Source organism: Pleuronectes platessa, chromosome 13 (assembly GCF_947347685.1).
Source record: "Pleuronectes platessa chromosome 13, fPlePla1.1, whole genome shotgun sequence".
NCBI lineage: Eukaryota > Metazoa > Chordata > Actinopteri > Pleuronectiformes > Pleuronectidae > Pleuronectes > Pleuronectes platessa.
In genome coordinates this window covers 11,399,117-11,423,083 of record NC_070638.1, presented here as the reverse complement: position 1 = coordinate 11,423,083, position 23,967 = coordinate 11,399,117, and the positions used below count along the sequence as shown (strand labels likewise).

The 23,967-nt window shown below is 42.1% G+C and overlaps 1 protein-coding gene across 1 annotated transcript in view; it reads right to left on the bottom strand.

Moving 5' to 3' along the window:
- tnr (tenascin R (restrictin, janusin)) overlaps positions 1 to 23,967 on the bottom strand; it is a 68,394-nt gene that overhangs the window by 29,190 nt on the left and 15,237 nt on the right. Inside the window, exons 9-19 of the mRNA XM_053437093.1 lie at positions 22,395 to 22,545; positions 19,265 to 19,443; positions 18,886 to 18,976; positions 18,266 to 18,366; positions 16,284 to 16,386; positions 15,486 to 15,575; positions 14,194 to 14,327; positions 13,874 to 14,003; positions 10,586 to 10,852; positions 7,540 to 7,659; positions 7,043 to 7,186 (exon numbers count right to left, since the gene is read on the bottom strand). Of these exons, the coding sequence (XP_053293068.1) occupies positions 7,043 to 7,186; positions 7,540 to 7,659; positions 10,586 to 10,852; positions 13,874 to 14,003; positions 14,194 to 14,327; positions 15,486 to 15,575; positions 16,284 to 16,386; positions 18,266 to 18,366; positions 18,886 to 18,976; positions 19,265 to 19,443; positions 22,395 to 22,545 (1,510 nt within the window). The remainder of the gene's footprint in view (positions 1 to 7,042; positions 7,187 to 7,539; positions 7,660 to 10,585; positions 10,853 to 13,873; positions 14,004 to 14,193; positions 14,328 to 15,485; positions 15,576 to 16,283; positions 16,387 to 18,265; positions 18,367 to 18,885; positions 18,977 to 19,264; positions 19,444 to 22,394; positions 22,546 to 23,967) is intronic.

The window sequence follows — 23,967 nt, the reverse complement described above, 5'->3', positions numbered from 1 at the left end:
AATATGAGCAAAACACAAAATTCTGACTCATCTTCAGTATCATGACTCTCATTTAACAGCTGCTTTATAAAAGACTCCATATTGGCTGATAGTGTTTGTTTTCTCCTGCTCGTGCCTGGAGGTCTTTACTGAACATGTGGTTTTTCTGAAGCCGAGACTTCACGTGTCTCGGGGGCAAAAAAAACATTTCTCGGGAGGAGGAGAACCAACATAATAAATGAAAATCTAATCCGATAAGCTTTGCAGTCCCAGAGCGACCCCCCATTCCACTTGTAATATTAATTTGGCTGGAGCGTGCTGCCGTTTTTGAGGGGAAAACTGCAAGTGTGTCGATCGCTTGTAGCAGAGGCTTTAGCTCCTTTGGAAGCCTGCACTCTTCTCAGCACCGTGTCTGTGTATCCCCTCATGACTCTCAGTGCATCTCGACTCTCGAGCATGAAGTAAAGTGCAGAGCTCCGACACTTCTGCTTCACTACATCGGAAGGCTGCCGGGTTGTGATACTGGCGAGGAAGTTTTATCTCTGGGGTCGAGCAGCCTCCCTGTTCAGACTTGCCACATCGCAGTATTTTAACATTTATATATTAATATTATAACACGTTTGTTTTGGGCCTAGGTTTCTCATTTGTCTCCCGAGAGTTGGCAGAACTGTCCCTGGTGGACACCTCACTCGTTGCATGCTATGAAAGAAAAACAACCCCTGGTTAATTGGTCATGTCTCACCTTTGTTTCTTCTTGTGCACTTTGTTTTAGCTCCACTTGCATGCTGTGCCTCAGGTACAAAAAAACAACTGACCGAGTGAGACATCTGCCCTGTGAAGTGTTATGCTTCTATCTCGCAGGGAGATGTAGCGATCTGACTGTTCTTGCGAGGCATCAAACTTGAGTCCCATGTTGAGCACAAAGGTTCGGACAACAGAGCTGATGGCATTTACAAGACAACATAACCCTTTCTGTGGAGCTTTGTCCAGCTTGTTACAGGGATACAGCACTTGCTTGTACAGGGCACGGCTCCTTTGCTGGAAGCTGTCCATCTTAAGCTCAAACTTTGTCATGTAATTAGAAACTGCATTTAAAAGAGTCTTGCAACAGGCGGAAGACTCTTTTCGCTTTTAGTCCGCATGATGGGGGCTGCACGGTTTATCAAAGACAGAAATTGATTGCGGCCTGCAGCCGCCTCAAGACCTCGGCACCTCCCACGCGCAGCTCTGAGCGCTTGTTTATACAAACGGCAGATGAAGATGCTGGGAAGCCGGTCGACGACTGCGATTTAAAAACTGACCAGATACTGAGAACGACTGAGGCACCAAAACAAGAAGCTCTTTTAGGGATTGTTTTGTGCAAAGCCCTGAGGAGTCTGGTTATTGTTGGGTGCAGTGGTGGGTTTGGTACAGGGAGGCTGCTGTTCACCTCTTGTTATCCGAGACGCAACCTCCTCCACCCTGATCCCATCCTCTACAACATGCTGAAGTTTCCTAACCATCTTTGCTTCGGCAGCATTCTCCTTGTTGCCTTACAGTGCTACATGAGTCATGGATATCAGCTCCTTCTTCGACTTTGCTTGCTTTTCTGTCCAGCATTGAGGGATATCATCATTCGCTCTTTTCCTCCATCGTCTGCCAGATCCAAACTGCCTACACTCCCTGATTCATCGTCTTATTGACCTTGTTTCTCTTGTTCTGCTCCTGTTCTCTTCTCTCCATCTCACTGAGAAGCTCCTGCTGCCGTCTGATTCAGTTCATTCTCTACAAAAAGCAATCCTGTGGGCCTGAAAGAAACAGCAGCTCTGTGTGAAGTGCTTCCCGGTGTTTCTCCTTGTGTTCTCAATTTGTTTGTAAATTGAACTGATTTTCAGGAGCACTTACTAAACTATTACTGTATATGTGAAATAAACACATTTTCATCACAAGAAAAAAGGCTAGATTACCTCGAAGCTCTGTTAATTTCTGACCTTGGCTCTGCTTCAGTATGGATAATTACAAATCTGGATTATCATATAGACCTGTAGAGTAGTCCTCCATAATATAGCTGGACCAGAATCCTGCATCCAGCACCTCATTTGTCCCAATTAAAACCTGTAAATACACCCCCTGAGTATTAGTTAAGTTTGTCTCTTCTGTCTTTCCTTTGTTTTCTGTGGAAGTTACACATAAATCTTTTTTTTTTTTTTTAGAGATGTCAATCACTCAGGCAATGCAGTGATGCCTGAAGCATCAAGGAGTTTCCTCGTCTACTCTGGGCTCCACTGTCACTTGTTATTTTTTGCTCCCTCAGTTTGAGACTGATTTATCTATGGAAAAATAGCAAACACAAATGATTAGCTGAGACATACGTGGCTACTGCTCAGCTGTTGTTTCAGAACCACAGCATTGCTTTGTTGTGTGGAGGAGCTGCGCCGAGCCGAGGAGATCAATGCACACACATAACAAACGCCTTATTAGTTGTTGTGGGGTTTTCTGTGCAGTGCACTTTTCTGCTATATGAGTGGATGGAGGGATTAACGAGGGAGATGTATTTTGGTCATTTTGCTAATAAGGAGGATGGCTACCTTCCTCCAATTTCCTACAGGTTGTTTGTCTGCACTCTGCTGTTAACTACCCACAACACAGCAGGCTGGATTATCATTATCATTACAAATGCAGCTAATAGTTTCCTGACCGACAGACTCGTCCCTCTGTACCGACCCAAAAGAGATGCAATCCTCACTTTCTACACTGTATAGAAATCACAGAGATACAGAATAGCTTTCCCTCTGTACTGATTCACAAGATGTTTAATAGGTTTAACATCCAAGGAGGTTCTATTTTCAGCCTTGTTTGCTCGTTGGTTTGTTTGTTTACCAGTAATTTACTTGCTGACCACTGAATTATAAATTTTGGTGCAGATCCGGAAAAAGGGACAGATACAAATTTTTTAATTATCACTTTCATTAAAGTCAGAGTTGGCAAGTTCTTTAAACTTTTTATCTTATCAGGGACACATTCACGCTGATTTAGAGATGATAGCCAGACGTTAGCCAGTCACGGAAATGTCGGCAGTGCACATTCATATGTTTTGGGGGCTTATCTTTGAATGGAGGGGATGGGATGCATCAATTGCATATATTCAAAGTGTAGCCGGCACTTGTTAGTTTACCAAGCCGGCCGAAACTTGGCTTATTTTTTAATTTTTCACAGATTTCCCAGGGGATAAAACATCGATTTCAATAAACTGGTGTCCATACGACTTGGAGCAGCTTGATTGAATTCGAGGGGACTGCCGGGCCTTGGTGGAGATATGCGCTCTACTGAGAGCCATTCCAGTGTCGTAGTTTGATTAACTCATGAAATAAAATGTTGATAGGGTTTATACGCCTGCTGACAGCTTTAAATCTGCCCTTGATTTTATTGGGGACAATTGCAGAGCGATGTTGCAGTGATGGGACGGTTAATACGTCTGAATAAGACGACAGAAAAAAAACTGCTCCACGCTGACTGTGTGTGCGTTGTTGTGTACGGTCCTTCAGAGGCAGCAGTGTTGGTTCACTAGGAGGTCAGACTGGGTTGTGTTATGTCTGCTGTCATCATGTAGACCAGTAGACAGTGCAGTTAGTCAGACACATAGGGTTGTTTCACTCGCCGGTCGATCACCTCATCTGCTCTCATTATAATGCCTCACCGTGCAAAACACCCGGTTTTCAGTGTGTAAGTGTGTCCTCCATATTAACCCCAGAGCTGCACTGGACGAGTTTGTGATATAATAGCAGAGCTCATGAGAGGCGGACCACGGCCACATGAATAACTGTGTCTGATGAACGTGAGAGGCGCTGCTGCAAAGCTGCAGGAAGAGATTTTAACGCTGGATTTAAATTCTGAATAAACACTCGGGGGAGGTAGATATGCCAAAACTTTGAATTAAAGAAGTGAGACATGACCAATAATTATTCATAACCAGCAGGTACTTTCAGCAGCTGAACCTGATTAAATAAATGTTCATTATGTAGACTCATAGGGAGAAGGAATTGACTACACATTTATCAATGAGCATTAATTATGCTTTTAAGTGCAGGGTTAAGATGGTTTTCTCTCTGAGTGGGCACATGGCGTTAACATTAGTATTATCCTTTGTCCACAGGTATTCAGGAACCACTTGTTAGCCATTGTATAAATAGAAGTCATAGTTGCCAGTTTCTTTGGCTTTTTTGTTACGTGTGACTAAAAAATAAGAGTCCACTTCCTTTAAATGACGTCTGAACAAGCCTCACTGGTTTCTTCTCAGTCTCACATTAACCTCTTACTGTCAGTCTCTATTTTGCATCTTCTCCCAGTGCCTCTCCCTGACCACATGTTCCTTCGGCACATGTTTTATTTAGTTGACACAATAAGGTCGTCGTTTACTGACTTCATTAAAATGTCTAACTAGCTCTTTGTTAGATATGTTGTTGCCTCCCACTGTTTGTATCGATCACTCAAAATGAATCACCATTATTCATTTATGAGAATGGTGGTGAAGACAACAACTCCCATGATGCTGTTTCATGACATGAGTAATGTAAGTCTAAATTAACCAACTGTTAATTGTGATTTTTAAAGTGTATATTAACAAAGTAAACTATCTATCTTCTTTCCACATGTCTGTGTATAACTATGGGACATGCATGGACCTAAACAGTCTTTCTCCAACTTTCATTTTTGGGAAGTTTTATACCTCCCAAGAGGGTCCTGACTTTTTGCTAATGAGCAGCGTCATTATCCATTAAACAGGCTTCACTCGGTCCATTTAGTGTCAGCCCTTCCATATTCATCAAAGTGCTGATCTACCTGCTGTGTTGGCAAAATCAAAAATATGGCATCATGATTTTTGCATCTCCTTTAACAGTAATTGCTTAAATAAGAAGTGAAGTAAGAAGCAACTCGAGTCATTACATACTTAACCAGGCATGTGGGATTATTCCTCCAATCCCTTGTTTGTGTATCGTTGTTCAAAGTGGTATTAAAATGTCCCTGGTTGGGCATTGTGTGACGTGAGGAAAATGTTATTTACTGTTCCTAACAAGCTTGACTCTGGAGTTATGTTCTTTTCAGGCTATTACAGCCCCGACGGCTCTGCTCATTGTGAGTACACTGGGACTGTTAGAAAAGGGAGCTGATAATAAAGAGAGAGCGAGACAGAGACGGGAGCGAAAGGGAGGAGAAGGAACTCCCTGAGCTTCTTCTTTCTCACTGGAGTCTTGAACCTGCCGGTGAATCAGGTCTCATTGGCATGCAAACACACCGCCTGCTCTCATCTCCCCTGCTCTGTGCTCTCCTCAGTTCCTTCACACACACACACAAACACACACATGCACGCACACGCACACACAGAGCTCTGGGGGGGGGGGGGGGGGGGGGGGGGGCGTGTTAATCTTTTCTATTACAGAGAAGGAACAGCGTCTCGTATTAGCATGCATGTGTGTGTGTAGGTGACGTTTTATGTTTTGCTCAACTTAAGTTAAGCGTCTGAAAGCAAGAGAGCTGGAGACTCTCCACTTATAATGATGCATTGGGGGGGACAGGTGGAGCGAGACGCAGGGAACAGGAGATTATAGCAAAAATGGAGAGGAAATAGACAGTGGACAGAAAGATGGAGGATAGGGAAGAGAAGGGAGAAAAAGAGTGGGAGAGATATGGAGAGTCATAACAATGAGAAAAAGGGATACGGAGATAAGCAAAGGCAGGAAAGCAGAGGGAGATGGATGAGAGTGAGATGGAGTTGGGAGTGGGTTACCAATTACTGGGTCATGGACTGGACAGTTTCATCTATTGCTGCAGCAAAGATTGCACCTCCTGCAATGCCAGCTGTACCCTTAGATTTTGTCTGATGTCGGTCGGTCTGTGTGTGTGTGTGTGTGTGCGTGTGTGAGACTTTTGCTCTTTTTAGCACAAATCTCCCGACGTGGAGTTGTTATTGTTATGGGAACAACAATAGGTCTGAAGGTGTAGTAGACAGGGATTGAAGCAAACTAGAAAGGTGGTGTTGGGGTCGGGGTATTCCACTTAGCTTAGACCAGGGGTAGGCAACCTTTACTATCGAAAGAGCCATTTTGCCCCTTCTTCCCCCAAATTACATCTGTCTGGAGCCGCAAAACATATTTGATAACACAGGTTATAAAGATATATATATATAGCTTTACAATATATATAAAACTATAGTTTGTTGCATTTATTAAATTATAGAACGACAAAAAAAAAAACTGCTGACATTTAACTGCTATTTTTACCTGTTACAAAAAAGGAAAACACCAAACTCTTATGAAGAGGAGAACAAAATATATGTGTAGGCCTATTCTGAAATAAATGAATTACAGAACTATGCTTTTTTTGCTCATCTCCAGCTTGGTTCTTTTCAGCAGATGCTGTTTGCCTGCTCTGGAAATGTCTTTTAAACATTACATTTTTTTGCAACAAAGCAACAATGATATTTATCCCGAGTGGTGGGGGATGAATTCTTCATTCATTTTACATGGCAAACATCTGCCCCTCAACAGTACAAAGCCAGTGTACCAACCAGAGCCCATGTTTGAATAGAGCACCTGTCAACTGTCCAGAGAATTAAGGTGAGAGGGAGTCATGCAACTGGCGTCAAAACCAGAATCATTACAGATCACTCTGTAGCCTCATCCATCATTTTGGATGATTACCACACTGCTTGCTGCGTCATGTCCTGTAAACTCAACTCAAACTCATGCCATGGCTAAAACAAAAAAAAGTTGGTGAAAAAAAAGCTGAGCCGAACAAATCTCCTGTGGTTTGCAGTGTGAAAGGGAAAATCTGGACACTATCCAGACTTCACATGAGAAAACAGCTCATGAAAAATGGCCACGGAAACACTAAGTTGCTGCAATATCAACTTTTAAACTTCTTCAATCCTCAATAAAACACAAAAATCAAAAAATTGTCCCCTGAAAATGATGGTGGGAGGCTGCAGCTGATTGGTTTAGACTGAAAGAAGAAAAAGATAAAACCCTCCTCTCCCATGAAACCATCCATCATGAAGTTCTAATAATGTTTCATTATTAGCTCCCACCTGTAAAGACGGAGGTGCTGACCACTTTGCTCTCCTGACTCGCTCTGACAGCGTTGAGACTGATCTCATATTCCGTAGCAGGAAACAGACTGGACAAGGTGTAGTTGGTCACATCACTGTCAATCACCACGCTGTCCACTCGACCTGCGGGGGGGAGACACCAGAGAGCGGCATCAGGACATCACATTTCTTCATGTACGGAGTTATACTGCTCACTCAATTGTTGTACACAGGGTAAATATTTAATCAAAGCCATATTTTAATTATAATTTTTAATTAAACTTCACTGATAAAATGTTAGAATTAATTGCATATAACAGGGCGTGGAGCAGGGCGCTCTGCTACGACATATCTCGCACCAGAGAGACCGCTACAGCAAATGCCATGTTCACTTAGCTGTGACAAGTATAAGCCGTGTGCCAGGTATATGTTGAAATAATAAAAACTTTCTTAATAACATGCAGCTAAGACAATTATCATGGTGAAGACTGCGCTACCTTTGGCCGACTGGTAGGAGAGCTTGTAGTATTCAAATGGAGCCAGTGGTTTGATCCAAGAGATGGTCACTGCGTCTTCAGTCACCTCCGACACCGTCACCTCCTTTGGTGGGTCTAGTCCTGAGTGATGTGAGTAAGGTAAAGACATGTTATTGTGTGGTGAATATGGTCTTTGATACAACATATATTCAATCAGTCAGTTTATTCTGATCCCGGAGGTACAGTAGGAGCATATTTTTTGGTTTATAATTAAAGCAAGTTCGGGAATTTACATAGACATCTAAAAGGCAAACGGTGCCCTCGAAAGCAACAATACTGCACTAATCCTCGTAAAGCTAATTCTTTATCTCATCTTCATTACAGCTATATAAACAGAGCTGTCCTTGTTCTGTGGATGAAAATTCAATTTAGTGCAAATGTGAATTTATATTGCAACGATCAAAAGATACTCCGGAGGAAATCCAGCTGCATAAACCTAAAAGAACAAAGGTTTGCACAGGTTTTGCTGAACGCAACATGAGCAAACGAGGTCCTTGACAACGGGAGAAACATGTAAACCTACCACACTCTGTCTTTCCCAGTCTTAAACGTGGCACCAAAGAGTAATGGCTGAAAATGTTATTTGCTCATGAGGTTTAGTGTAGGTTATATAATAATGCTTTCAGAGAACTCTACTACTGTTACTGTGTCTTTGTAGGAGGTCTCAATTCACTTTCCTCTGTGTCTGCCAATATATGAATGTGGCCTTTACGAATCAGACTTTGTTTACACCAAATACATTTACACCAATATAAAACTAGACGGGCACTGAATAGAGCCCATTCCTCCATCAAGGCCAAAGAGTTTCCTTATGAAACCAAATTTACATTCACTTGATTCATTTTTATTTGGATGTGCACCAAGCTTAACTTTTATTTATGTAATACACTGAGTCAGAGTGTTTTCAGGGATTACCAGAATAATATTTTTTTAATGTAAAGTAACCAGTCCCAAGTTCATTGGATTTATTGAAAATACGGAAATGCTGAAAAATTTAAAATATCATCTCGTAATGTTACAGAAAGTGAAACAAAATAACCTCTACCGCCTCCTCGACCCAATCTGTCCCTGAGTTTTTGTGTAATCCTACCAACAAACCGACTCAGATGAAAACACAACCTCCTTGGCAGAGGAATAAACTCATCGCTGTGATTAAAACCTGTATGAAAGCAGCATGTTTCAAATGACACAGCAAATGTAATTCTAAAAACCCCCCCTGATTTAACAAGGGAAACCAGAGAACAGCCTCTCATCTTCATCGCTTACGTCCAAACATGCTGGATCAAAGTGAGACGCCAAAATTACCACAGCCTAAAGACAGGTGTCTGAAACTCTGTACATCTGTCTCAAAAGCCCCATCCAATTTCACCCTGCAAATCTGCTTATCAGCGTGTGTGTGGGTGAATGTAAAGAGGGAGAGGGAGAGAGGGGGGGGGGGAGAGAGAGAGAGAGAGAGAGAGAGAGAGAGAGAGAGAGAGAGAGAGAGAGAGAGAGAGATGCTGCCAAAGTCTGGCACAAAATTCAGATGACAGCACGCAGGTGGCACTGGCACTGATGCCAAGGTAACGTCTCTATTGTTCAACGCTGACTTCCCTCTTTTCACCGTTTTCTTCAGTCATCTCACTTTCCCTTTTGAAGATATATATGTTTTGTCCCTCTTTCTAGGAAAAGTCTTTTCATTGTCTATTTCTCCGGGACGTTAAAACATGACCCTCTTCTCATTCTCCCTCTTCCCAGATGAGAACAGCACGCTCGTAATGGGAAGAACCATTTCTGGGATTGCTTCTCGACAGTCGTGTCTTATTTTATATTTGAAAGCAAAAGTAGGAGGAATGTGTGAAGGATCTTTGTAATTGGAGGAAAAACAAGAAACTAAAAAATGAAAAAACAAACAGAGAATATGAAAGAAAGGGACTTAACAGATTTAATTCAACTGTGTAGATGGAAACGCATCTTAGTAACAACAGACGCCGACTCCAGCTCCTGCACTAAATTGTACAGAAACAGTTTAAGCCTTCACATTGAGTCTGTCCTTTCTCTCTCTCTGCTTTCTCCTTCTCTACGTCCTTCCCTTTAGTAGAGCGCCATTTATCTGCACTTCAGACACAAATATTATCCACAGTTAAAACAGCGTATTTGAGTTTAAACTAAACACTGGATCATTATTCAGACCGGCAGTTGACTCAAGTTTCATATGCGTGACAAAAGAAGAAGAAAAACCAGCTGGGACTGTTTGTGCAGCGTCTCTATATCCGGAGAAGAAAAACAAGAAGAAAATAAAAACCTGTGAGGCAGACGTCTAATTGCAAAACTCATTCTGCTGTGGCTCTGTGCAAATGAAATGCTCACACAGCATTTTGCAAAGGCATATTTGATCTGTAATCGCTCTGTATTTCCATTTCTTACACAGATTTCTCCTCATCTTCCACCTTCTCGCTTTACCTCACACATGCTCATTCACTACTTTCATACAAAGAAGACAAAATAATATTCTAAACAAATCCCCTAACCTAATCCTAACTGAATTAGGGATGATCATGTGCCATCAGATTAAACCCCCTCAAAGTGCAATCCTTTCATTAATGGTGATTGGTCAACTAATTTGTCCGTTGATCATAAAATAATAATGAATGATAATAACACATTTTTGATATGTCAAGTACTGTTAAAAGTCATTATACAAGCACAAAACATACATTATTTGCAGCCAAAGGAAATTACTTTTTTTAAACTAATAAAAACTGTGATAGATTGAGCTATTTTCTGACATAGAACAAACATACTAGTAAATAAATCTTCACATCATGACATAAACTTGATCTCATAATAGGTTTGCATGTAAAGAGAACTCCATGCACGCTGGCCTTCATGGAGACATGTGAAGCAAGGATGCATAACCCTTTGCTCAGCGCTCACACAAACTCTGACCTTTGAGCTGCTCATGTTTATCTGCCTTCATCAGTGTCAAACCTTAGACGCCACTCCTCCATGACTTCGAGTAGCTCACCTGTAGTGAGTGATGCTGTAATGGGCTCAGAGGTAACCTCCCCCTGAATCGTGATCAGACTGACGGTGTACGGAGTGGACGGCAGCAGACCCTGGACCAGCGACCTTGTCTTGGAGCCGTCCAGCGTCACCTTAGAGGTGTCAGTCCCGTCGGCGGAGCTGTAGCTCAGGATGAAGAAGGTGGCGGGCGGCGCCGGGGCGCTCCACGCCACCGACACAGAGTCTGAAGTCACCTCGGACAGGTAGAGGTGCGTGACGGGTCTGATTCCTGGAGGGACAAGTGGTCATCAGAGAGTTTTTTCAAGGACGGGTGCAAAGCCAGGAAAAAAAGAAAAACAACCAGCCACCGTTATGGAGATGATAAAAAAGAGAGCTGGTGATAGATGGAAGCAGCTCTGGATGGTTTAGTAGATCATTAAAAATACAGTTGAGAAAATTAGCCTGGGGCGGGATCTTGATGGAGCAGGTGAGAGACAGACAAGGACCAAAATAGTCCAAGAAAAAAATAGAAAGAAGGAAAACTAATGAGTCCGGGATGAGGATTAAAAAGATTTGGAATAATGATGATATAGTAGATAGTGTTGACTTGGACAGAAGACGATGATGATGAAGATGATGAATATGAAGAATATGAACCAATGCAGCAGCTGACACAGCAGGACGTCAGTGTAATTAGTCATGTGTTGATGTATCACCGACTTCTTGTTCCTCCTGGAGTCATCCCTTACAACCTGGATTGTTTTCACCGACCCGAGTTTAGGTTCTTTAGCACCTTTTATTATTCTCATTCCAATTTAGTGCATTACCGACCCGTGCAGTCAGCAGAAAACTGTGTCTCATAAACCCCATGCTGGTGCTGTACGTGTGTGTCCTTGTGCGGAGAGCTGGTAGAAGAAGTGTCACATAAGCACAAGAAGAAGACACTCAGCCAAACACTGCACCGATGGAGCCGTCGAGAGAAATGACAAACATGGATTAAATGTGGCAGAGGAGGAAGGGAAGAGTAATCGTTGGTGTCGTGTGATGGCCGTGATGGTGATGGTGGTTGTGATGATGTTGTCATGGTCGTTCACGGTGATAATGACAAGTCATTTGCAGAATTGATATTTGCAAAGCCCGTTCTAAAGCTGCCTGTTTGAAATGGACTGATCTGTGGTGATGCTGGTGAAAATGTGCAAATGCTGTTCAGCCCTTCAGAGAATCACGTTCCATTGTCCATGGTTCCTGTGATGTCACATTTGGGTTTCATGGCACAGTTCGAGGATGATGATGATGATGATGATGATGATGATGATGTTGATGCCAAAGATGATTATCAAGTTACTGAGGTCAGCTTTCCATGTCAGACTTTTTTCCCCTGCATGATTCAGATATTATTCCAGATGTCTGCTGTTGTAGCCTGCAGGGCTATTTCATACAGGTTGCATTATGGGAAATGGAGACTACAAACATGGGACTTCTACTGCCAGAAAGTAAAAGCATTGATCATGTTGATAGTTGGAAAGTGACAAAAAAGGATTCACTTTATACACTAAAATTAATGAAAGGTTTTCCTGTTTCTACTCAATTAGCTTTTTGCATCTATAAAGCCTGGGAAATGAAAAATACTAATATGAATGAATGAATAAGTCAACAAATCAACAATCCTCTGTTGCTATTTGAGTGATGTACACAACTGCAATAGTTCTGATTAGAACTGAGGGTCAGACAGAGGTGCTCCGAGGGCATTCTGGGATTCATAACTTGGGTTCAAACTTGGAATCATTCAACATGTTGTTTCTTTCCCCCGTATGGTGAGTTCACTTGAGCACAGGAAGACAGATGTTGCCAATGCGGCCAAGTGAAAAGTGGGTGAGAAGATGACAGGTAATTAATTATTTCCCCCCCCCGATTCTCTCGATCTGTCATTTTATCGCTCTTATCATTTTATCATCGCTCCTTTCCAGATGGTTCGAATGGCGTTACTGAGGGAAGCCAAAGATAACAAGTCAGGATGAATGCACTGATGATGGCTGTGATGGTTAAAGCGGTGACTGCTGCCTCCCAGTCACGACGAAGAGGAGAGGAGTTGATGATGATGAAAGGGGATGAAGAAAAGAGACAAATCTGGCAGCAGGTAGCCGAGTGCCCATCATCCTGACATCGGCTGTTTGTGCGACTTGAAAATCCCATCAAGTTCTCTGTGAGAAAAACAGAGGGCCAGCAGAGCTGAGCGGACTGACAAGTGATCTGACATATCGCCCGGTAGACACAAGTCTGGAGAGAAGAGAGCTAAGTTGTGATTGAGACATTGTAAAGTGTGACGGGGAAACTGTTGCTGCAACAGACACACACACACACCTCGATGCAACACAGAGGTGGAATTAGCCGACGTTTGTAGCAGGCTCATTAGCCGACTTCACTAAATCACCACCGCCCCATTGATTCTCGAAAGTCTTTTGAGGTTCTCCATTTTTCTCACTCGCCTTATACGTGCCGCTCATTATATTCACCTTTTAACTCCAGTCAAACGCCCGTTTTGTTCAAACACTTCCTGAGCTCTGTGCAGTAACAGGTTGACCTTTCCTGTCTTTATCTGGAACACTCAGTAACGTAATTTTTTGGATAACTGAGAAAACTGTTCTGCGAGTGTTTGGGTTTGAAAGGAAATTATCTCACTTTCATATATCCTCCATTTAGAGATGATGCCTCACAATCACTTATAAAGACCAGGTGCAACATCGGTGTGCTTCTCCCTTCAGAGCCAGATGAGACATTGTGATCGTTTTGAAGTCATGTGACTGACAATGGCTGACAGATCCAATCGAGGGGAGTGATAGTGCAGCAGATTGCAGTGTTTCACTGACAAAACCCCTGATGAAAACAACAACGAAATCTGACCGAGGCTCAGTCAGTAAAAGAAATGTTTGATGAAAAGGCAGAGGGAGAACGGGGTAATCTCGGCAAAAGACAGCTTTATCCGTGAAAGTTCGCTAAGTTAAAGGGAAAGGCAATGATTTAAAATTAAAGCTAAAATGCTGAAGCTATCAAATGCTTGTATTCACATTTATCTGCTTCAGAGGTTGAGAAATGAAAGTTTTTGTAAAGGTTGGCTGTTCTGTGATCTCTTCAGAAAACCCTGAGGCTGTTTTCAACCTATGCATAGGTTTTACAGTGTGTTTTTATTTGGTGTCCTAGATCCTAATGGGTGAACTAACTTAATCTTGTATGGATGCTTCCAATAATTTAATTTGCACAAAAGTGTCACTGTTAGTTTTTCTGTGAAATAAAATGGAAGCGTTGTCTTCACCTGTGAAGGCGTCTATGGTCGCTGCAGTGCTCTGCTGTCGGCCTCTTCTCGCGGCGACGGTGATGGTGTACTCTGTCCCGGGCTCGAGGTCGGTCAGGGTGGTGGTGGTCACATCTTTAGGCACCGTCATCTGGAACGAGACGGAGCAGTCAAACCAACATTTAACTTTAAGAAGACTTCACTGCACAAGGTCACAGCCTCGTCGGCTCCTTTGAGGACAAGTACGTGATAGCGTGAGTGTGCAGCAGACCCCTGTGAGGCAGCTTATAGGTGCTGCGTTTTATATCCTATTATCCATTTAATGTTCTTCTCTGCTTTACCTCTGTGGTGACGCCAGAGGAGGAAGTGAAGGTGACTTTGTAGTGGTCGATTGGACCCTGGACCACGCCCCACACCAGAGTGATGGTGTTGTCTGTTGACGCCGTCACAGTTAAGTCCATGGGCACGTCCAGACCTAGAAGGTGGACATCAGCATTATATCAGAGCATGAGCACATCCACTGTATGAATGGAGAATGAGCTTTTACAGACAAACAAGGCAAATTACGCAGTCTGACAGGTCAAATGTCTTGTGAATGATTTTTTTTAATTTTTTTATCCTTTATGGCACATGTTTTCCTAAACGTGCTAAATTAATTATTATTGATTTGATGACAATAAACTGTGTTTCAAACATTTTAATTCACAAATAAAACCTAGAGGCAAAACCTGACAGATAAAGAAAGGTTGAGTGTATTAAATTAAACTCTTTCCATCCTGCAGCTGTTTGCCCACTGAATCACCATTTGTTTAATTCACATCGAATCTTCAGCTGCATTGTTTGCCAGGAACTCCAGCTCCCTGTCAAATGGAGTTTCGGGGAAAGGAGAAACTTCAAGCTTTCAACAACTAACGCTTATTGTAACATGAGCACAACCGTGCGCAGGTGTAATCATGCTATTTAAAGCTATTTGAGAAAAGTGTGGCAGATCTAGTGCGTTTTAAAAGTTCATATGAAGTGCAGAGAACGGTGACGTTGAGAGAGTTTGCTCGTAAGGCAAATGGAGGTGTAATTTTGCAAAGTGCAAAACACCTTCATGCCATTAGAATAACTGCAACCGGAGGAAAGATGTGCTTTGCAGTGGATGTGATGGGTGAGAGCAGTGAAGCACCTCCTTACGCTAACATTTTTAACAGAGGGCGAAATGGGATCTTTTTTCTCTTAAAGCTAAACAACTCAAATCACAATAAAAATTCAAATTGCCGATCAAGCACTGAGGTATAGAGAGGGCCATTAGCAAGAGAGTATGCATTATTACTGCTTTAAAATGCTGTAATGGGAACTTTGACCAGAGCCGGACACATAAAACAGTCACACAGCGCCCGAAAATGCTACAAAGTCTTGCCAAAGTTTTGCTTAATTCCACTAAAACGGATTTTAATGGCTGGAACAGGAGCGTTGACCCACAGCACAAGCTGTGAATTACACATACAGTGATAAATGGGCCTGCAAACTAACCTGCTGTGATGCTGTGATTTCCAGTGCAATGCTGCTGTGTTTCACTCACTTTTTCTTACATGCATGAGTGGATGAGTGGATTTATACAGTGTTGCATAAACAGCATTTCACTCACTGGTCCTGGCGTTCATTGTTGCCGGTGTACTCTGGTTGCTGCCTTTCATGGCGGAGATGCCGATGCCGTACTCGGTGCCTGGCAGCAGGTCTGAGGCACAGAGAGAGAAGCGGTTACTGGCTCCGTGCAGAATAAAGCAAGAAGCAACATCACACTGCCTCGCTTCACGCTCGCCTCCTCCCACAAGCTGCATGTCAATTAGTTGTTTTTTTCATATCAGCCCAATTAGCTCTACATCGGCGATGATTTCTTGGCAAATGTAGATGTACATCGGTATGATTTGTGAAAAAATACTGTTTCTTTTTGCCCACTGCATAATTGATCAGTTTCAAATCAATTCAGAGCGTCCACGGTGAGCTCAAGCTACAGGAAATGGAGATGAAGACATGAGCGATGAGAAATAAGCAAGAGTGACAGAGATTATTAGAGGGGAAAGTCAGGGAGAGCCCCGGAGAAGAAATGAGGTGAGAGAGAACATTGATTGCAGGGGCTGAACAGAATGACACGAGGACCTTTAGCTTCTATTCTCATGCCGGCCATGCCCTTTCCAGCACCGTGGCCTTTCAGGAAAAACATCCAGGCTGACCCCTCCTCTCTGACAGCCTTTCAATACACCCGCAGGGCAACAAGGATTTCTAAAGATACAGTCTGGAGGGCGTCAGACATGTGTTAGTCTTGGAGATAATCCTGCAATGTAAAACCGGCCCCACCTGGCTTTTTCACAACACATGCAACACAATATATGACTCGAGGAGAAGTGACGACAAACCAAAGTAAATGAAAGAAAGACCAACTCACCTGTGAGAGTAGTCTTTGAGGTGGCTCCCTCATTACGTGGCACGATGACTTTATCATACTGTTCTCCTGCTAACGTGCTGTACACCACCTGGTAGCCCTCCACCTTCATTCAAACACACACATGTAAACAGTTATAAATGAACACTGTTTAAAGAGTAACTCCAAGTTTTTGCTCGAGTGCCTCTCCCTGGAATTTCAGAAACACATGCAGACATCGTAAATACACTCATTAGTCTCTTCAAATTAGCTTGCTTAAGTTTAAGCCGCGTACAAAACTGGTTTTAAAATATCAATTTTTGTTATCCGATCTCAATTTTCAGCACCAAAACATCAACACGGACCACGACATCATGATTTATACTTTTTTTTAAATTGTTGCAATCTTTCTGTACTGCAGTTGAATGAGATTCATTCAGAGCTTCCTGACGCCTCTCTCTCTAATGGCGACCGAGAGTGACATTGGAAGCATCTGGGTAGAGCGTGGCCTAAGGGATAGAGCGGGTGTTCTGCAACAAGAAGGTTGCTGGTTCGAATCCCACTCTTTCCCATCTGCATGCATAAGTGTCCTTGGCAAGATACTGAACCCCTAAAATGGCCCCTCAGAAATGCTGCGTGTACTAAAAATGTAGGTCGCTTTGGACAAATTACATGTAATGTAATCTGTAAACTCAGACTGGGTCAAAACAACATTGTTGACAGACGCGTTCATTTGCATGTCGAGCGGGGAGGTGAGATCCGATCACATGCGGTCACAGGAGACACATTCAGGAAGCCTTTTAATGCCAGGTGTGAACACGTACTTAGCGCTGGCCACTTGGGATCGGATCTGTCAGGATAGATTTAAATACCAGGTGTGTACAGGGCCTAAGTTATCCGGGGTGTTTAGGACCCCAGTAGCAGTACGCACTCTTTTTCTTCAGAAATGTCATATAGCAGAGGAAGTAGAGGCTTTACGCCTCTGCAGATTCCCGGCGGCCAAGACTATGTTCATCAAATGGTCTGTGTGTTTGTGTGAGACAGAGAAAGCCGAGGGGCTGGTTGGTTCAGGGGTTAAGTTGATGAGAGTGCGTTTTCCTTTTCTCATTTATATACTGTAAATGTCATTATGTAGAGACTTCCAACACAGTTAGCATATGCAAGCATTGGTCTTAAAAGCTGAAAGACACATAGTTTGAAACACTAGGTGGTGTTATGAGCCAAATCAACCCATAGTTAATAAATGGGATTTATTAAGTTTCAATTTGTTTCATCAAAGAACAGTCATATCATTTAGTTAAGAGCTAAGGGAAAATATAAAAATGTGCAGTGTCTCCTTAACAGCTTGTGTCTTTATCCTGCTTTGCTGATGGCTGATAAAATAAACAGTTAAGTCTAACTATTGGCCCAGGAGGATATTTGGCTCTCTGTCAACACTTTGCAGAATCATGAGGCTGAATAAATTTGCAGTGCTAAAAGGCATCAGGGCGGACTGGCTTTGTAAGTCTGGGTGTGTAGTTAGTGAGCCCTGCAAATACCACTGGAACTACTGAGTGAAACATCATGATTTACTACATGTGAATTCCGAGTGAAACATTCAGCGATCACTTGTGTCCACTGGGGTCTTTTTATCTTTTTCATTATTGACACTCCTAAAGCAGACGGAGGCAGACCCACCTGTTTGTGACAACAGGGCGGTAAGGTCAGGGGCCCGACGATTAACTATCAAAACTTTACAAAACTGACATCATTGGCATATGCTTGGTGATTTTCAGTTTAATCCACAACATTTAAAACCCACATCTCTAAGGAGAGTCCTATTTTGAGAGGATTAGCATGAGAAGCTTCAAGTGGTGGAAGAAGAATTTAGATTTTTTACCAAATTGAATGTTCCTATCAGACCATTCAGTTTAATACATTCATCAATCAGTGCGCTCATGTGTTACATGTAAAATCCTAAGCTCCAAAAATAAAGGAGGATGAATATTCAGCTCATGTCTAATTACCTCTGCTTCACTGTTATCCCATTCGAGCTCGAGGGCGGTGGAGGTCTTGGACACGAGCCGCAGGTTCTTGGGGGCATCAATTTCTGAGAAGAACGATAAAGCTGACAATGTTGGGGACACTGAGACCAATTCTCAGGGATTGTGAACAAGCAAACGTCAGCAGTTTGAACAGATACAGACACAGTTCCTAGCAGTCTGTCCTTTACTTGAGTGAATCTGTATCTGCGATGATTAAAACTACAACAGGCTATCATCAGGTATCAAGAAGATCCTACTTCAGTTTAAAAATGTTGAAGTGGACAATTTAGTACATTTTAATCTTGGTTGTAGTTGAAAACAAACTCATTTTGATTTAGCTGTTTGCACTGAAAACAAATGAGGATGATGTTTTCACAAATACTTTCTTATGCACAAACTTTATAGGAGACAAAAAATCCCATTGAACAGGTGGTATCTACCGTATCACAAACTGTAAGGTGTGCTATGGGCCATATGTCATTTAGTGTTCTTTTTATAGAAGTAGGCCCTGCACAGTCACACACAAACACACACACTCTCTCTCACACACACACACCCACCCACAACCACTATCACCACATCTGCTCGCTGTCAGACCTCACCGGTTATGAACTCAGTGGAAATGGATCCGCTCTCGTTTCCTTTCCTCAATCCTCTGACCGACACTTCGTAACGAGAGCCAGGGCGCAGAACCTGAGGCGGCAAGAAAACAACAGCGGCGGTTTAGTCCACCTAATCTTTTGCATGGATTTTCCCCTTTGTTTTTGTTTTATCTCTAGACACAGAAGGCAAGGGGACTGGGAGATTAGATTATTTAATAAGCATGACAAATGTGTGCACGCACACACACACACGTTGTGAGGACAATTAAATAACCTCAAAGTCAACTCACACTCCAAAGAAAAACGTTCTGTAACTTCAGGACATGAGGAATTGTGCGCACACACACACACACACACACACACTCACACTCACACTCACCTGCAGTGAATACTGGCTGAGTGTGGGCTGGAGGCGGAAGGTGGTCCGTGGCCCCTCACCTCCCACGAGGCCATAACGCAGTACAATCTGATCGATCTTGGCTTTGGGAGGTGTCCACTCCACGAACGCCACCGTGTCTGACACATCCCGCACAATCAGCTGAGTGGGGCCATCAATCACTGGGAAAGGAGCAACTATTGAGAGACGGTTTGTTATGATCAAGGCAGAACCACTGGGGTATTATCAAGTTGTCAACCTTTCCATATAAGCTGAAATACTTTCTGACTAGAGCTCGGTAGTAATTGACATTTGTATTGCCAATTGATTTGTATTGCCATGCTCTTAGTTTGGTCTTATTTTCAGTATCATTAATAAAAAACTATTTCAAATTTGATTCTTTTTTTTGGTCAGACAAATTATCAGTTTATATCACATAAGACAATGTTTTGTTCTCTTTTCATTGGTTGACTCTAAAGTTAAGAAGGTAAAGGTTTCAGACATCTACAAGTAACAAGTTCTGACTTAAAACTGTCTCATTACCAAGATTTTAAATAATCAATAATGTGATGGATCACTAAGTTATGAGATTTTTTTTTTTTAAATGGCTAGTAAAGTATCATATATGTGAAGCTGGATCAATGTTCTGTTTAAACATGGCTAATCAAAAACAGACCAATCAATAATTGATCCATCAGAAAGAAGTTTCAGCTCTGCTCGGATGAATTTAAGCACATTTGTCTACAAAAGTAAAACAACTTCTCAAAACTAAATGTTGTCCAACTACAAGTAGCTTTAAACAGCCTTGGCCTATATAATGTAGAGTCTCGGCCAAATTATGATTAAATGAAACAGAATCAAAGAGTAAGTTTGAAGCCAAATTCTGCTTTGGACTAATTTCAGTCAACATTCAGGGACGCTAAAATGGAGAATTTAAAAAAAAAAAGAAAAAGAAGAAAATTCATGTCAGTGCTTCAAGCTTTTGCAGCAGAGCTGTGGATGTGGATTTCTTATCAGAAAACCAACTGGCATGTAAAAACTTATCAGAGCTGACGCACACTGAGGCAATGGGCTTTATCTATGCAAGGTGCAAACCACCAGCCATGATTTAAGTTTCTCCAAGAGGGAATTGCTGGAAAACAACATTCGCTGGAAGTGTAGAGCCGGAAACTCACCGGGTGTGACGAGAGGAAAACCCACTTCCCCCTTTGACACTTAACACTGTCTCTACAAGCTTCATTGTTAGAGTATCAGTGCCAATATAGAGGAATTTCAGTCAGAGTAATGGGTTGTTAGAGAATGTGATAATTAGCACTCTGTTCCATTAACCTCTTAATTACCTCTTCCCACAAAAGCTCTGGTGTGACATCTGTTGCTTTAGCAGATGTCTTGGTACATGCAGGTGCTTTTGATTTTCACACCTTCTTGAAGAATGTGGCTCAAAGCTTCATTTTAAATGACATTCACAACTAGTTTACAATAGATAATTAGAATAACTATCCATTTGAGTCTGAAAAAAGGAGACATACCTTATTAAATGTTTAACATAAGTGTTTTAAGTTGAATGCACCACACTGAGATAGCATTACCATACTGCCGCTGCAGGCCCCAGGGGAGGAACTCAAGCGAATGGCACATTTCACATAAAGAGCAAAACAGGACCGATGTTCTCCTTTAACGTCTTTCTCTCAGTACCTGGGATCTAAATGAGTCCCACACTCAGGCTCGACATATCACAGGTCCACCCTGATCCTTGATGTATTAGAAATTGGCCCCCTGGGTCTCGTCCTAGAAAACATCCTGCGGAAGACGCTTGCCGAGAAGCGGTTCTCTCGTCAGCTGTCCTCTCCCTCCGGTTTTATCTGCGACTCTTCATCACGCTCTTCCTCCGTCCCCGGGGGAAGGATAAATCTTTGTTCTAAATAATTGAGTAACTTCAAATTTGTCTTTTTCTCTTTCTTTATCCAATAAGGTGACCTGCAGCGGGCCGCCATGAAAAATGTATGAGGGCGTGCCATGAATTATTAATCCATACTTAATTACAACCCCACCAAAATGAACGAAGACTTGACAGGAAATTGATGGTGTTTTGACTGCGGACATCAAGAGTTTGAATTGTTATGGACGAGGTTTGAATTGGATCTATTACATCTGTCTGACCTGTGTCAGCCGGGTGAGGAGTGGGGGCGATACCGCCGTGAGGTTTACATCAGGGACATCAATGGTGGCAGAGTGACAGATATGTCAAGGTGACACTCACTGCCTGTTTTTTTTGCTATCGAGGTGTGGGAGTCAAATCCTGATCTTCAACAGTTCTAATCAATAGCTCATGTAAATTGATTATCAAGCCAAACAGGTTTCCAGCTCCATGTCTTGTTTGCTCTCTATTGTATAATCATTGGAAATTGAACACTGTGTTTGGTACTGTTGTTGGGACAAAACAAAACAAGCTTATAAATGTCACCTAGAGCTTAATCGGCTGATTATTCAAAAACAAAAATGACTGAGTCTGACATACTTCTGCAACTGAACCAGCCCCACTTCAGACCAGTGGGAATAACAACATCCACAAAATAATTGCTCTAAATTTGAATGACAATGTGTGTAATTGGGACCAAATGACTCATAGTAAAAAGCTGGTGGGAAATTTTGTTTTTCTTTGGAATCTTAAACGTAACATTTTAGTCAACGGACCCTCATTTTGCTCATGTGCTATAATCTGACTTCACGCCTACCAAAGAGGAAACTTCCATATTTTACAGGAAGTACTATCATAAAAAAATACTTAATGTCTTTTCCTTTATGGGACAAATTTGTTGCAAAAACTTTGCAACTGATACAAGAATCAACAGAAGAAACACATTTTCTTCTATACAATACACGTTTCCGAGTTATTATCCAAACTCAAAATTTAAATGAAAGCTTCTTTATCTATATCTACTTTTTGTAGACTGAGGGCAATCACAGAGGAAAATCATGCACCATTCGATGTCTGCAACTTTCATACTTATGAGATATCGTTTTCCTCAAAACATTGTATATGACAATGAGTACGCAGGATGGAATTAAGACATAAAATCCTCCAGCTTTATGTTGGTCATTTCAGAATCAGCAGATCTGAATTCATACGTACGTGTCGAGATGGTGGCCGTGACTGGCTGACTTCGACCCTGATCTCGGAGCGCCACCAAGTTGACGGTATACTCCTCCCCCGGTCTCAAACCAGTCTGCACGAAGGAAGTGATGGTGCTTGGCAGCTGTGCCGTCATCCCTCCATCATTGTCCTGGGAACCAGACAGACAGAGGCCATGTGATGAGAGGACACTGAAACTCTGATGCACGTTGTTTGCATATTTTAAGTAAGCATGGGCTACTGTTGGGCACAATCCTCTCAGTTGAGAAAATAATCTGGCAGATAAAATAAAAGCATCCTCACCATTAAGACAGGGTTGGTAATCCTGAATCCTAAAGTTATCAGGAGCAGTTGAAACTTCGAAAAAATTCAACTGATTCATCCCACCCATTCCCATCGCCCCTCTCGTCAAAGGCAGGTTAGTTATTAACTATTTCAATAAACTATTTCAATAAACAAGATAAAAAGTGTTTTAAAAAAAACCTTACCAACCCTTTTAAATATTGACATCTACCATTTAAATATTATAGTACCAAGTGGATTGAATTCCATGCAGTACATTTTCTTCACAATATACTGCGATTTACTTTCTATTAACTAATTTGTGAGCTTCTGGATGCTTTGGCACATAAACTTCCAAAACCATGTTACTTGGCAAAAATGAGTTATGTGCGCCACAGTGCTATTTGTCTGTTCTGCAGAGGCAGCACTCTGTACACTTTCAAAGACCTGTCACTCATCCACACGGAGCCCCTGCTATTCCCAGCTGTTCTCAGAGAGCAAGTGTTGCACATGCACTTCCTGCCGACAGCCAGATGTTCCACCTACTGCTGCTCCGAGGTCCCCAAAGGCCTGCGCCACCAAGCCTCATATTAAAAGAGAATATATAGCAGCTTGCTACTTCCCTGATCCCGATCTGTGATTAGAGTTGTGCCGTTTAATCAGCTCAACTAAATTACCAGGCTGGGCAGCAACACACAACGCTAATGATCCGATAACAAGTGGTGTTCAATCTCAATAACAATACGGTTAAATGAAGGTAATGCTAAATTATAACAAAATGAATCACCGTGACTGTACATCCTACTCACATCTCCTGTGTCGGTTTGCTCATAATTACTCATCAGTCTCGCCACTGACAAGCTCCCTCAAATAAGCAATTACAAATCGTCTTGTGGAATTATTTTAATTACTTTAATTACATTGTACCTGATTGTGGATGTAGAACATTTTAATTCAATGTGCAAACCTGGTATATATCAGCATTTAATGGTCACTTATTAAGTTATTTTAGTTTTTCCATTTGTATCAAAAACTGGTGAGAGGTGATCTGAAAAATTCTTATGAGATTTGATTGGAAATGTGTTATTGCAATGATTTATTTCTCAATCACTGGAAAAAGGGAATGCAGCACATTTCTTGTAACTACTTTGTATTTACAGAAATATTAATTAAGTAAATAATGAGCATACAACTGTGTATCTTTTATGTGTGGAAATGTGTAAGAGATTTTCTGGCATTCTTCCTTTTGGGTTTGGAGAGTAATGGGGAAGATCAAAGTGTTCCCCAGTGG